Source organism: Adelges cooleyi, unplaced genomic scaffold, assembly GCF_023614345.1.
Source record: "Adelges cooleyi isolate 19-005CV unplaced genomic scaffold, UGA_ACOO_1.1 ACOO_flye_CR_arks_rails_tigmint_CR_PRNA_9, whole genome shotgun sequence".
Classification (NCBI taxonomy): Eukaryota; Metazoa; Arthropoda; class Insecta; order Hemiptera; family Adelgidae; genus Adelges; species Adelges cooleyi.
In genome coordinates this window covers 14,427,394-14,443,829 of record NW_026096579.1, presented here as the reverse complement: position 1 = coordinate 14,443,829, position 16,436 = coordinate 14,427,394, and the positions used below count along the sequence as shown (strand labels likewise).

Here is a 16,436-nt window from a genome sequence, read left to right as displayed (position 1 = left end):
AATCTAATAATGTAACACATTACAATATTTAAGCTTTAAATTAAGATATACCTAACTCATTAATAAATAGGGAGGTGGAATCACGTCCCCTTAAGTCGTAGTTAACAATTCCCCTATTAAAACGTGCACTTGGTTATCCCAGTGGCAAAATGTGTAATTGTTATTTTTCAGACCCCTCGTGTTGGTTTTATACATACATAGTGTGTATACATAATACACAATATCGTTGTTGTTGTTATTATTACTCACATTCGGGCTGGTATAGGGAAAAACGCACGTACCCGGGATTACTGCATGTCCCCTCCCCTTCAAAAAAAGGGGAAGGCTGTATGGTTTGTACACAACATTGATAATCCAACACCCACGGATAAATTGTGTACGAGTAAAATGATTATAATAATAATAATAATAATAATATGATAACCCCCTCGGAGACCTTACTCGGTTTACATAGATGGCAATACATACACCGCCTGTCCTAACCGGATCTTGGCACAATATAATCTCCCAGCAACACTTTGTTTTACACGGTGCCGTCATCGAGACGATCATGGCCGCATGAATATTGATGAGATACCTAAATCCTATACCCAAAGAAATTAACCCTCGAGTGAAGGGTTTGTAGTGGGGAGAGGGCGGCGATTTTAAAACGCCAGTCCACCATCGACAGGTGTTTGTTTCATATCTTTATGCGGTTAAAACAAACGCCAATCCGGCCAATGTCAAGTCCTTATTTTCCTATGCAATTGTCGAGCCATCATCATATTGTTATCTAATAAAAGCAAAAAAAAAAAGTCCTTATTTTATTTCTATTGTCTTCTACAGACTAAGAATCGAAAAAAAAATATATGTAAGTTAATTTGAGAAATAGGTAGACACATTCTTTGAGTTGGTAAACTTTTTAAATTTCGGACCCAAAGAGTACCTTTTAGGTACGATTTCTGATCTGTTGAGTTGAAAATAATGATAAAAACATATCGTTGTAAAATCAATACCTTCTAAGCTCCTCGCCGAAGCTACCATAATGTTTACTATAATATATTATTAGTATTTATATTATACTACAGTGTTACTATATGGTGATCATTTAATCGTGAGCCCTCAATATCTCATAGGGGTTAATAAGACATCACATTTTTTTTTTCATATTGTGTTTATAAAATATGAATTAAATTTTTTACAATTTTTTTTGTTTTTTCTCCCCTCACAATCTAGTTTTTTTTATAGCAATTTTTTAAACTTAATAGTAACGCATATATTTTTTTAACATTTTTAATTGAGAATAATGTACTAAAAATTTGGACTGGTCGATAACCAGCAAAATTAAATTGCATTTTTTTGTACAACTAGAATTTTAAAGGTGAAACAAAATAAATTTGTACAAATGGCTGTGTGTGCTAGAAATTCGTTTTCAGTTTAACTGTTATTTCCTGTGTTTAATGTTTTACACATAGAATTCAATCTTTTAATCGTTTTTGATAAATATGTTTTAAAAACTACAGTTTAGAGAACTTGAGGACTTTTAAGGGCAAAACGAAGGAAATGGGTTTGGCTGGGACAGGAAAACGTTTTTATCAAACATCTTATTTAAAGTAGTTTCTGGGTATAAAACCATTTTGACCTCATAATAATCGAAGCTGCTTCCGCGAAGGACACAATTTCAATAGCTATCAAGTTTTATTTTTATAAACTCGAAGACATCCTTTTTTAAATGACTCAAAGTCGTTTTTAAATATACCTATTTGTCAATGCAATGGCCACTATTAGTCTAAGATTACTAAATCGGAGACATCTCAAGCATTGTACATGTGATAATTTATTAGGCCTACCTGAACTTTATAGTTAAGTTTCAAAAATTAACCGTTGAAAATAGAAAATTTCTCATGCAGTTTTTCATACTAACAACACTTATTTGGTAGATTCGAATGTTAGTTCAAGTTAGTTAATGTATAACGGAATAACTAGCTCTTATAATATTGATACGGCAAAAGGCTGTGGGATAATAATGGGAAACTTTTGATGGTCCCAAAAAACTTACTCGGTCAGAAAAGTGCCAATTTGCATGGCACTCACTCTAAATGTTACAAAGTCATGAAGGATCATTGGCGTTGAGGCAATTATCAGCTAACCTGCTATAATATCAATGTTCATGACTTCTAGAATTATGCATAGGATAATAATTGATGGTTCTAAACCAATTCAATAAATGCCACTGATCCTTTATGAGTGAGAGTGACAATGATGGTAATACAATAAGAACAAATTCAGGTTAAGGCAACAAGAAATCTTAAATATGGTTGACGTTAATTTTTGAACTTTGACATCTGTGTATAAATTAATTAATCAAAAGAGTAGAAAATATGACATTTTTGTTAGATATAGTATTCTTAGAAAAACATGATAATTATTTTCCTGTACTCTGATAATTTCTATCATAAAAAAATAAAACTAAAAAATGGCCTTTTAAAAGTCATATTTTGTCCATTGTTAAACGATATAAAAAAACCATTTTTAGAAAATAAATTATAATATATTACATTTTTTTTATTGATGTAAAAATATCAGCTACAGCCAAGTGTTTTGTCCGTTGAACTATTAAGCATGTTTAATCCTAATCGATTTGTTCCATTATAAACATTAAAGAGAAACGATTATACTGCTATACATATATATATATAATGCGTTAAAATGAATATAATTTAATTAATTTCCTCCTGCATTTTATGTTTACAAATTGCCCGAGAGGGTTTTTATTACTGTAGCTACTGTCTTCCTCAATTGCGTTTAGTATAATATGTTTTTACATAACTCGAATAATTTGCATGTTTTAAACTGTACTTTTTATACTTTTAACAGCAGAGACGCAGTTTTATGCAGTTGTATATTTTGCTAACATAAGAAACGTCAAATTCTTATTTGCTGAATACATTCAAATAGTATAATGTGTGCACTACACATTTCGTCATGACACAGGTCATACATATTAATTTAATTAGACTTTTTTTTTTAAATAATTAAACTTTATAATATGTTTGGCAATGACTGGCGTTCCAGCAACATTTGTTTTTATTACAACACTATACTATAATTTTCTAGACTGTAAATTGTAATATATTTATGGGAGTTGAGAATTGCAGGTTTCATGTATGTGTTTTTTGTATTTTTATTGAGAGAATTTATCCCAACATCGTTTGTTAAAATAAAAAATTACACTGTAAATATTGTTTATACAGAAAATAACATACCTTATTATTGAAAATAGTCGTAGAATGTAAAAGAATATAAGAGGTAAATTTTGGTATGGAAAAAAGGTCTTTAAGTAAATTTTTATAGGATTAGCAAATTTAAAATAGCTTGATGATGATGATGATTTTCGAGATCTTCTTGTTGCCATTTTTTTTTTATGAAACGTTCTAAGAAAAAATCATAAGATACTGATGAAACAGCTGAGTCTTCAGACTTAAGAGGAAAATGATAACAATTCTGTGTGAATACATGTATGTATTTTCCAAGTGTTGTTAGAGTTAAAACTTAAAATTTATTTCCTTAAAAACAATTATTGTCTTTACGACAGTATTTAAGTGTTTTAGCGTCTTCTCGGCGCCGTGAACACTTCTTTCCAGTGGAAGACACTAAGGGCCGTATTTATAGTCAGTTCTTAAGAACAAGCATTGCTTAAGAACTGACTATAAATACGAACGGCCCTAAGATATATTCCTCGCAGCTTGTAAAGCATTTGACCAGAAATAAAATTTAATTGTTGCCCATTCGGAATGTACCTACACCATGATTGGTTTTTCTAACGAGTACTCCCGTTGCTTAGTATATTTTACTTGTTCGGTTGTACACACAAAGCGGTTCGGTTAGTTCTCTTAAGCTGCTTTTCCACCCTGCACTACCCCCATAGTCATTAGCGTAAGTACAACGAGGATGCAATTATCCGACTGCTTTGGCGTGCTGGCACTAGATTATACACATTATATTATCAGCTACTACACATCTCATTATCAGGTCCGGGGAAACCGTACATACTTAAACGCCGTGACGAGACAATGACGCTGACGAGTTGAGTTTTAAATCCATCCGGTCGAGCCGGCTTGCAGCTGTAATTAAATCCGACTAATTAACCCATACACACTGATACCGGCGATTATCTCAAGACGGCTTGTGTACTATTATATAGCTTAGCATTGTAAGCATCGCACTCATTTCCATAATTTTCCCCATTGTCTCTTATGACGTGTCCTATAGTAAATCCTGCTGCTGCTGTGTCGACGGTGATGATAATGTTGTGTATTATGCAAATGCTAAGTCGATGAGTGCCTTCAAAAAAAAAAAAAAAAAATGACTAAGAATCAGGTTTATACTCTAAAAAGTAGGTTTTTTCGCGTTGCCCGAAATTTGAAAATATTTCTAATATTTTAAACTCAAAAACTTTTTTTAGAAAAGTAAAAAAACCACCACATTAATCTCAAAATAATTGAAAAAATTATGTGTAAAAATAATAGTATCGGTAAAAGCATTGTTGTGACAATAATGTGCTAAACAATTTTAGGATTAGAGTGGATAAGATTAAGGTTATATTTTGTTGCCCATTGATGGCAATTAAAAACATTAGGAAAAAATAGTTCCCACCCTTTGTAGGAGAAACGTCTTCTAGGGCTTTGTTTGGTTTGTTAAAGTTTATCGACAGTTCTTTATCCATATTTCATAGAAATTTGACTACTTTTTATTAAAAAGTTATAGCATGCTATAAGTTGAAAAATATTTACATTTTTGGGTTTTTTTTTATCTATTTTGAAGGAAAATAGGTAAATATTTTAAGGGTTTGGCCCAACAAAGTACCTTTCATGTAAGATTTATATGATCCATAGACTTGTAAGTCCAGACCGAAAAAACCCATCATTGTAAAAACAGTACACCTTCTCAGCAGCTAGAATATACACACTTTTCAGGTCTAAATAATTATATATTATAATATAATTTAACTTGTATAAATGTTTCGATTAACATTATCTTAGCAGTAGGTACACGGAAACTGTTTACTTACCGTTGTTGTTGTTGATGTTATACTGCCTATTTAATTAGGTTTTCAATTTGGAATTTGAATCCCCATTAAAATACATTTGATTATGTAAATATGTGTGTGCAGTCTGATTAAATAACGTTTGTTGGCGGTGCAGCTTGTTTCCGGCAGGAGTACCGACGAAACAACAACGTTAAAGCGACGGGGGGGGGGGGCGTGTTTGGTTTGGAAAGATTTATTGGCCCCAATTTTCCTGTAGTCCTAAAACAGAGCTCGGTTCACAAAAAAAAAACCCCTCCGTTTGGCTTAGCCCGTATTATATTATATACCTACCTACATACCTGCAGCTACGGCGTTTTGGCAAAAACGACAACCGAGACGGTATAAATCACCGGTTTTTATTATTGCAATAATATAATAACAACATCCGAAATGCAAATTTTTTTTTTTATTTAACACCGCATTGTTCTATTAGACTACTCTCACACATTGTACGAATATAAGAAATATATATGTTTTTGCGTTTGTTTCAGAACCTTAGCCAAGAAAATGATGGATTCTGTGGACACATACGTATTGTGGTAAATCTGCTTTCTTGAGTGACCATCCGAAGACATGGCATGTGCCACCGCCTTTGGTTTACCAGCATGGGTCTGCTTTGTAATCGCCTTGCCACTGGTCCGTTGCAATACAGGTACAAACAACACAGTTTATGTTTAATTTTTAAAACTCATACTTAAATCACTCCAATAGTGTGCCAGTGCAAGTTAAAACGATAGAAAATATTTTCAAATATTTGTGTGATGTTAAAAATTAACCAAGTCTTGTTGAATGTAACTAGAATGAATACTTAATGTTGAGTATTCCATACTTGAATCAACTCAACAAAATTTTAATTAACAAACAAATTATAATATACTTTGATGATGGCGTGTTTAATAAGCTTTGCGCTACATACGTTTTCAGGAGAAACGGTTAACATTAGTTAGACTGATTGCTCAAGTCACCTTTTTGTTGCTTAGCCCTTATCTTGGCATTGTATCTTTAAAGGTACATATATTTTATATATAATATAATATAACTTTCCATGTACTGTTACTTTTGATATTTAATAATTAACCCTTTGCCAAGTTAAGAGGTTGGCATGTTTATTAGCTACTGATAGCGTTCACAGAGAAAATTCTAAATCATTGTATACAAAAAAAAAACAGTGTACGTTCAAGACGAACGATAAGATTGTCCAAGTCTGGGTTCAGCAGCCATATACTTTTCGTGGGTACCTGGAATAACAATAAAATTTATTTGCCCTGACCTGACCTCGCGGATGCTCTGCGTGTGTGTGCTTTCTCGTCCGCGGGGGGTTCACTTTGAGTGGAAATTTTTAATTAAACCGCAGCCACCGGACTTTCTTGATCAGAGTAAACACACACAAAAGTTGGATGCCGATAAAATTAATAAAAACCCCTTTTATAGGACGGGCAGGGAGAATAAACTAGCACAATTACCGGGCCTGAGACGTGTCTGGACCTACGCCGAACGTGATTGCTGCGAAATGAATTTTACTTTTTTTTTTTATTACATCTTTAAAATACCGACTTAACGGGCCGGTCGTAAACGGATTGTGCGTTGAATAGCCGCTAGAGGGATGCGTTGATTACAATTACACATAAATATACAGGGTGATCGTTTTATCGCGAACCGCTCCAATATCTTTAACATTGCACTTTTGTTGCATACTGTATAGTATACGGTGTAAAATTAAGAATTTTGACTAGTTATAAGAGTTTTAAAAGTTAGGATAGAAGTAATACTACGCTCCTTCATTTCTCTTGCCCTACACTTGAAACTTGAATAACTTCAAAAATAGTTATCCAAAATTGGTTGTCGACCAGTCAAAATGTTTAGTACATTATTTTCAATTTAATAAGTTAACGAAGTATATGCGTTACCATGTAGATTTATAAAGTTGATATAAAAATAATTAGTCTAATAGGGTGGTAGGAACATTATTTGTGGAAAATTGAGATCACATTATATGAAAATAAAAAATGGCATTAATAACATCAAACCCATTGAGATATTGACTGGCTTACGATAAAAAAAAAGTCACCCTGTGTATACACACAAATAACGAATACCGTACATATTATTATTTATTTACTTTTTTTAGTATACAGTAATCGTGACCGGCACCGGTCTTTCGTTTATGGCGCTTTTGACAAACGTCTTCGACAAATTTAAACCACCTATTAGTTGACACACATTGAGCCCACATCAGTTTACAAAATAATTTTTTCATGACAATAGAATACATACTATACTATAAAAAATATTCTTCACTCTGACCGTGAGACGTTGAAAACTAACCGCACGGTTCAGTTGAGTTCCAGCCCAATTTCTTGAACCCCCAAAAATGTCGAAGATGTCTTCGGTCGTCTGATCGGCAGACGTTTGAAGCTATTTATTTCTAATTTTGGTTAGCCACACGTGCCGAGGTCTAAGTATACTCGGGGGGTCTGGTGGAATAATAATTTTGGGTGTACCAATTACTGGATTCGGCTGATCGGTTTAACGTTATGTCGCTCACGCACAGGATCTCCTATAAGGATTAAGATATAATCCTTAGGATTTTTACTAATCCACACTGGCCTGATATGATTGGCCAATTGGTTCAATATTGCTGCCGTTCGAGAGCACCTGGCCGGACGTGACGAGGGCACGCCAGAATGTTATTTCCCAGCAAACTTTTCAGCTGAATTTATATGCGGACATTGCAACCAACCCAACGGCAAACACAGTCTCTGCACAGTGGTATATTTACGGATGTGATTAAAAATTAACGTTGAAAACTTTTCGTTTTGTAAATGTTTGGTCCGCGTAGGTACTTTTCCCTTTTTGCCCTTGTGGAAAAACAACCGCTATTCCTTTTCCTAGGTGTAGTTTTCCGGGTATCTTTCAAAAATCAAATAAACAATTCAAACCCAGCTGCTCATGACCGTTTAATAATTAATATTCTCCTCGACACGCGACCAACGCTATATAATATGCCTGATGTACATGCAAGCGTGCCGGCCGAGTTCCAGCAATGCCAGCGTATTTTCACCGTTGCTTTTGAAATCTGAAATATAGATTAAGCTAAAGAGTCTTAAGAAACTGTAAAAAAAATTAGCCCTTAACGCATAATCTTTCCATAATTAAATATCATTCCTAATATTCTTAAAATACACTATCTGTTAACCTTTACATTATTAAAAAAAAAATACATATTACATATTTTACAATTATCAATCAAATTTTCAAACAAAATTCAGTAAAGATATACCCGAAAAATTACTGCTACTGTTATAGATTTTTATTTTATAAAGACTAATTAAATATTTAAGAACGTTGTTGTTGTGTTCTCAAAAATAGCGTCGAATGAAAATAATTGTAGATGTATTATTATTATTTCATACGGTAAAAGGCACGTACCGTGTGATTTGTACAGACCTAACCGAGTAAGGTAAAGGTTTATCATAAGTAAAAATTATAAATATACATACACTGTCTACCGGACCCGGAAAACTTTCCTATTCACATAAATTGAAACTTTTGAAAAATTCTTGTAGGAATGTATAATATTTTGTTCGCCAAAACTGGCATGGTTGTGAAATTCTTTTTACCTGGCAATTATTCATATTTATCCCTTCGTTCCGACGATTAAAATAATGTTATGAACCTGGATTCGTTCCAAAAAAAGCCAAAAGTACCGTAAATAGCTCCATCGCTTTTGGCAATTTATTTTTATTAGTATTAAATGCACTCGCACAGTCAATTGTGTACACATGAGCCACTGTGAATGTACTCTTAAACACTAAACTAGGGTTAGTTGATGTCAAGTCAGCCTTAATTGAAATCAACACCATAAGTTCTTAGGTTCCAGCTTACTCGGTGCTCTCTAAGACAAGAAAATTCATTACACGCGTTAAGATCATTAGTTAATTTAAATTGTTTGTGTGCCTTTTTTTTATATATTATACTCAAATGGTGCGGATTATAACTAGAAAAAATAATGTCCACTAATAATTAAGGGAGGGTGAGCTGCATCAGCGGGCACTAAACGAAAGGAGCATTTAGAAACAGTTATAGTAGGATTATCGCAAGGATATTTTCACAGCGGCCATCTTACTAATAATTAATAAAATATAGAAGCCAGATTTAGATGGCCAATACTCTTTTGGAAGTATAGCCAACGTCACTAAGTCGGATAAAGGAAAAGGGAAAGAGTAAAACATTAACAGTTATAATATAATTAAATTAAATTATTAATTTTTAATTTAAATATATTTAAATATACATAAAAAATTATGTGTGTGTATATTTTATTTATGATTTTAAAACAAGTAGCAAGACTTATTACATATTATATATGTATATTTAAAAAAACAATTATGAAGCCAGTAAAGTATAGTTGCTAGCAGTAGCTGCCACTGTCGTTTTATTAACACGCACTCTTGTACGATTTTGTTAACATATAAAAAAAAAAACTACAAAATAAAAAAAATAAATAACAAGGTATACTGTTAAAGAGGTTGTTAGCGAGTATATTTAACTTTAAACGGGATTTTCCGTTTCTAAATATAAAAAAAAAGTTGAAAGTTTTAAAATAAAAACGATAAGCTTTAATCCGAAACCCGGTGTTTTTATTAAACTTTTTAATCCAGCCTGCGAACAAACTATAAGTTTCATTAAATTTTATTGTTTTCAGTGTAACATGTATACGGCCAAAGTACATGTTAGGTACACAATATGCTACACGGCACTTAACGTTTTTTTTTCCTATTTTTCTCTTTGTGAAAATTGCGATTATTATTATATTTTTTTTTAATATCATATTATATAAATGCAATGTTCCAGAACGGACAACTAGAATTGAAAGTAGGCCAAAAGTACTTAATCCTTACACGGTAATCTTACAGCGAATGGGCTTAACAACAATATCATGTCTTCTATCATTTTATAAAAAAAAAATAATTTTTTTAATGTATTCTCGTGAACTCTTTGGGAAATTCTTCTGCAAAAATAAAAACATGAGCTTTTTGTAGTTAAATCTTAAATCATCTACAAAGAATAAAGAGCTATTCCTTGTCACATTGTTAAAATGATTTGTACCTGGTGAATCGTTTAACACCAATTATTGGAATAATTGCAATTTTATAATTGTATTTTTTTTAACGCATATTAATTGTTTATGTTATACTACAATATTAGACATTACTCTAATTTGTATTTTCTTTACTATTTTCTAGAGCTGCACCCATTTTTAGAACTTCAATGGTAACATATAAACTATTGGATTTAATTTTAAAATTAAGAATAATTTGCTGAACATTTTGACTGATCGATAACCAGTTTTGAATTCATTTCTTTTTCAAAATATTTTCTCAAAACTGGAAAATTATTCTTAATTTAGGAAGTTCATAAACTATCATTCAAGTTTCAAAAGTCGATAAAGCTTTTACTAGAAAACACTAAAAAAGATAAAAATTCAAGTGTTGTCTAATATTGAATATGGCATGAAGAAAAACATTTTCAAAACGAAAAATTACAAAAATTTCTGCAGTCGTTCGGTAGAAGTGGAAAAAATACCACGACCTACTTAAGCGCATCGGTTTGGGTTTTTCAAAAATTTGCAGTTTGGGTTGGGGGGGGGAGGGGGTAGTGGAATATAAAATAAGTATATTTGCAAAGACGAACAGAGTGTCTATATATATATATATATATATAGAGAGAGAGAGAGAGAAAGATGACGACGATTAAAAAAGAAATACGATAATAACCATAAGTCGTTGCTTTTCGATAATCCTCAGGAAGAGGGTAAAATTGATTTTTCCCCTTTTGCTCCCGTAAGACACATCCGTTATATATATATAGTTTATTGCCATCCCGGCGGCCTACTATCCCGGTATAAAATAACAATAACTCGCCTTGTATTAGAGTTTGCATAATGTCGATTCAATCTGGCGAAATTTTTTACCGACGTCTCTTATATTATTTTATCACACGGGTTTCCCTGGAATAGACCTGTTCCCGGCCGGTCAAAAGACATAATATACAGCCAACAACAACTACCCGTCGTGCGATTACCGGCTATTTTCTTTCTGTTTTTTTTTATAGGTAGGATAAATTGTCCTATCTACCGCAACGCCGCCGCCATCAACGTAGAGAGTCCTACAAATATTATATTTCATATATATATACAGGGTACCTAATTTTAAAATACTAATCGATTTTTCTCTAAAAATACTAATCAAATTAAAAAGTTGCTTATTAGAGACTTTTAGAGTACAAAGGAGGACGTAAGAAAAAAAAATATGGTCTAAAATTCAAAATAACCGACTTACGGTCAAAAAGAAGTTTTTTTTTTAAACGGAAACCATGTATTTTTTGTTAACCGAAAAAAATGTTCTTATCAAAACTAACAACTTTTGTAAGAAAAATGTTTCGGTAAAACCCATTATTTAAATGGTAAAATCGATAATTTGTAAATTAAGTTAAGCTATTTTTAGTTTTGTTATTTTATTTCGATGCATACGGCAACCTTGACATGTGTAGTAACCCTGGTATGTGCGGAAATCATGGTTTTTGTCTTTGTGATACACAGAAAAGAGGATAACGTTAACGATAATGACAATGTAATGGTAAGGTTAGGTTACGTTGGGAAATTATAAACATACCATGGTTACCGCACAAACCATTACACATGACACGGTTACCATATGCATCAAAGTAAAATAACGAAACTAAAAATAGCTAAAGAACACCTAACCTTACCATTTAAATTATGGGTGTTACCGAAAAATTTTTCCTTCAAAAGTTGTTAGTTTTGATAAGAAAATTTGTTTGGTTAACAAAAAATACATGGTTTTCATTAAAAAAAAAAATTTTTTTTGACCGTCAGTCAGCCATTTTGAATTTTGGACGATATTTAAAAAAAAAATTAACGTCCCCCTTTGTACTCTCAAAGTCTCTAATAAGCAACTTTTTGATTAGATTAGTATTTTTGAAGAAAAATCGATTAGTATTTTAAAATAGGACTATTTTATACCAACAAGTATACATATAGATAGGTTGGTATCTCTTAAAGTTGTAAAATGAAAAAAAATGCGTTTCTATATCGACGTCCGTCGTTAAATTGTTGCCCGAATACTTTGAACATTTAACATCTTATTATTATATAAGGTTTCTTACTCTTTTCCTATCCTCGTTTTTTTTTTGTCGGGTTGTCGTAAAGAAAAATCCATTATTTTCATTATGTATGCTGTGTACGAGTAGAGGATCAAAGTAGTCGACATTTTAATTTACTCGGCTATTTGTTAATATATAATCAGATAAAGTTGTTTACCGTGTACACGCCGAACCTTTTACTCGAGGACCGAAAAAAAAAAACACTTCATTTCATATTATTATTTTCCCGTAATGAGTTTTTCAAGATGTTTTTTCGATTACCTATGAACTTGTTTGTGCATAGGAAAAAAACAAAAAAAAACACTCCATATTTTTCTGTGTGCTGACTCAAGCTTGTCGCTTAATTGTTTCTGTTTGTGCAATTTGAATTTAAATTTGTAACGGAAATTTTATCAAAATTTATGAATAATGTATTTTTTTTGTATATGTATTTGGATATTTTATCATATTATGTTTGGATAATTAAATTGTCTTATTCGTGCAGAATTTCTTTTGTTGTATATAAATACCTAGTTAAAATATAATTTAAAATAAACACTGAAAAAATACTAGAATTAGTTTTAAAACCGCACAAACTATCAGCCGTTTTAACACGTTGGAACGCATTTGCTAATTAAAAAACAAATATAAAACATATTCTACAAAAATGATTTTTAAATGCTCTCAATAATGATGGTTTTTGGTTAATATTATTAAAATAAAAAACTTGAACTTGATTGAGAAATTCAAAATCAAACACTATTTTGCCTGCGTACTTTTTTTGATTACTGTAACTATAAAATTGCATTATAAGACGGATTTAGTTATAGTTTAACTACTTACCAAGCTATAGCCAACATTATTGACGGTCCAGCGCAGTTTGATCTCTTCACAAGGATATCAAGTCAGAAATTATTCTATCTGGTCCAAAGTCAAGTAGATAATTTGATTTTAACACTGGTATCGCTGTAGAAAATAATCAGGACAAAGAAAATAATGGAATTGTGGAAAGGTATTGAGGATTTAGAGCTAGTGCAAGACACTAGTCATAATTTGGAAGATAAGTCAGCCGGAAAAAATGAGAACAAAATATGTATAAATGGTAACATGTTGTGTTAATAACCAATTCTAGAGTGACTAGTTCAGTGCAGCAGTTGCTGTTGGCATAGACATATTGGTTATCAATTACACGGGTCCCGGATAGTTATTTTACACACACACAAGTACAATATAAGCATATTATTATTATTGTTAATTATATTGCTACAAGCAAAGGTTTGATCACCTTGTATAGTAAACTATTTTGGTTTTTGTTTTCTCTTCAATCCAAAACAGCCTATTATAAAAATAAGAAATACCTAAAGTTTCAGATCCCTGCTGGACTCATTAGAGTACTTCCTTATATATATATTTTTTTTTTTTAATTTAACCAAATGCAAATGCAAAAAGTCACAAGGGAGTACTTTATGAATAGTTGAGCTAGGCACCTGAGATTTTAGAGATTTCTTACCATTTTTTGGACACAGTCTACTGTGATTATGGGTGTGTTAAAGAAAGAAAATCCCTTTTATATTTTATTATGCTATTTTCTGTAGCCGCAAAACTGACTAATAGTGTTCATCGTGTATTAGGATTTAAATAAATTCACGGATGGTGCATTAGGTTCAAGTCGGTTTTTTCTTGTCTGTTTGCTTGTGCCGGGTCGTTAATGCAAGCTAATCGAACTCTATCCCACTCGCATGCACATATCTCTTTATGTTAATGTGCCAAAACGCATAGTTTTGCCAATATTTTGTCTGCCTTTAATATTTATTTTTGTTTAAACGGCGGTAGCGTTTTAAATTTGGGACAAAAACAAAGTTAACAAATTATAAAATGTAATACTTTAGTAGTTCTTCCAACAAAATCAAACTTGTCTTGACCAAATGTTTATTTATTTGACAGAAATGTTATTATAGGTAACTCTATAAAATCTGGTTGTCACTAAACAGCCAACAATAATTTTTTACCCGTGAAGTTGTGTGAGCAAAACTAACTAAGTTATATAATATAAGAAAATTAAAAAAATGTTGATTTAAGTTTCGACGCGGTTCTGAGAAGATATTATGTTTTTACAATGGTGTATTTTTATTTTCGAGCAAAAAACACAGTTTACTGATATCATCTCAACACCAAAACACAGTAATTATTTTTTTATAGAACAATTATACTGAATTATATTTGTCCTTAAAAAAAACTGACAATAGCCTAATGGCCTTAATAGCAAAATTATGACAAAATAGTAAACTTAGATTATGGACTGGGACTGACAAAGACAGGGCGAAAATAGAACTCAAGGTAAGATGTACATTTTTTTGTAAACCTCAACTGGATAAATACTATTTTAATTTATTGGTAAAATTAAAACCGTCGATAACTTCTTTTCTTAACGTATTCTTTCTGCTATGTTCTTCCATGCAATTTAAAATAAACCTATAAAATCTAATCCAAAAATTAAAAACAAACAAAAATAATAATTTTATCATACTTAGAATATTACAAGTATACTTAAAGGTATAACCCGATGACACAAGTTAATAATAATTAAACAATTAGTGTTAAGTAATAATAAAAAAAAATCCTATAATTTTTACATTTTTTTTAATAAGTACTAAAAGTAAGGCCACGGTTGTAATTAGTATAATTTTTTAATTGCATAAATCATACTTGAATACTTTTATATAAAAATATCTGTTTTATAGATTAATTAATTTAATGTGTATTTTTTATTGTTCGACGTTTGTGTTTGTGAATTTAACTATGATAATTATATTCTTATTGATATACTAATTAATTAATAATATTACAATTAAAATATGATTAAAATAATTTTGCGTTAATTATGCGAACAATTACTTTTTATAACATAAACAATTACACATTATGTTATCTATATTATCTAATTGGCAAAACCACTAGTTGTACAAATACTTTGTAAATAGTGTTTGCCAAACGAAAAGCTTGTAGAGTATATTCACAATGTAATTTATACGCTTATAGTAAGACATTTTCAAAGTAATACACTGACACTAAATGAAATATTCAATTACTTAGCTAAAATTAAAGTATTATGGTAATTTCAGACTTGTCTCTGATGACAGTTTAGTCTGAAACGATTTTACAATATTGATTAAATGAAATTGCGAATGTCATGTTTAGTACATACTTTTAAGTTTATTTAAGAAATAAAGTTCTTTAGGGTCCTATAGGGGTGTGAAATGTGTATTAAAAGTTTAAACATGCTACCGTGAAAAACTGTCTAATGCAGAACCGAATAGCAAAAAAAAAAATGTCTTATTATTCAGTTATCCAGTTAACTTATTAAAATATGTATAGTATTATTCCATCTTGTTCGACGATATTATACCTTTAATTCAACATCTGTGTTGGACAGGTTTGACTCTGTTAAGTTTAATTTGAGAAATGGAAGTTATTGTGGCTATTGTTGAAGTAAATACTTGTTTTATCAGCACTCTTACATTCATATTTTACTAGGTAATACACAATATGGCCAAAAAAGAGATCTCTGAAAAATCATTGTACAATTTATTTTTGTTTTAGATATTTTGTTCTCAATAACGCAAAACCCGTCTGGAGTTATAAAATATATTGTGTTTTAAAAATTGTTGAAATTTTCTCACTTCATTCTCTGTGACTAGGTGGAATTTTTTTTTATTTTGCTTAGTGGTATTTTGTTGTACTAGTTTTAATTACAAACAGAGGCAAAGTAATAACTCTGTAAAAAGTAATTAAATAGAATATGCTACCGGAAACGATTTAAATACCTTTCTAGGAACGACACTGCTGACGTAAGACGACTAAATATTAACACACATTGTCGTCGCAATCATGTTTGTACATATAATATAATATTATCTATCAGCATCGAAAAATTGTATACTAATTTTATATTGATGTGTTTTTTTTTTTACTAAAAATCAGTATTATTTTTTTGAATTTTAATACTGCAACAACAACAACCGATGATTGATTTCTATTCATTGCCGTGGATCTTGTGCGATTTATTGTTTATTAAAATAGTTATATATATTTACAATAGTGTACCTGTGTATAGCTTAGTATTATATCATAGAATTTTATATCATACAAATTACATATTATTCATACGATTCAATCAATTTGTTCTTAAAAATAATGCAAATAT

The 16,436-nt window shown here is 31.0% G+C and overlaps 1 protein-coding gene across 2 annotated transcripts in view; it reads left to right on the top strand.

The window, feature by feature from the left end:
* The window catches only part of LOC126846777 (lachesin-like), a 74,237-nt gene that overhangs the window by 16,859 nt on the left and 40,942 nt on the right, over positions 1 to 16,436 (top strand). For both annotated transcript variants that reach the window (XM_050586568.1, XM_050586567.1), the window contains exon 2: positions 5,560 to 5,720. In XM_050586568.1, coding sequence (XP_050442525.1) covers positions 5,642 to 5,720 — 79 coding nt within the window. In that variant the 5' untranslated portion in view covers positions 5,560 to 5,641. The remainder of the gene's footprint in view (positions 1 to 5,559; positions 5,721 to 16,436) is intronic.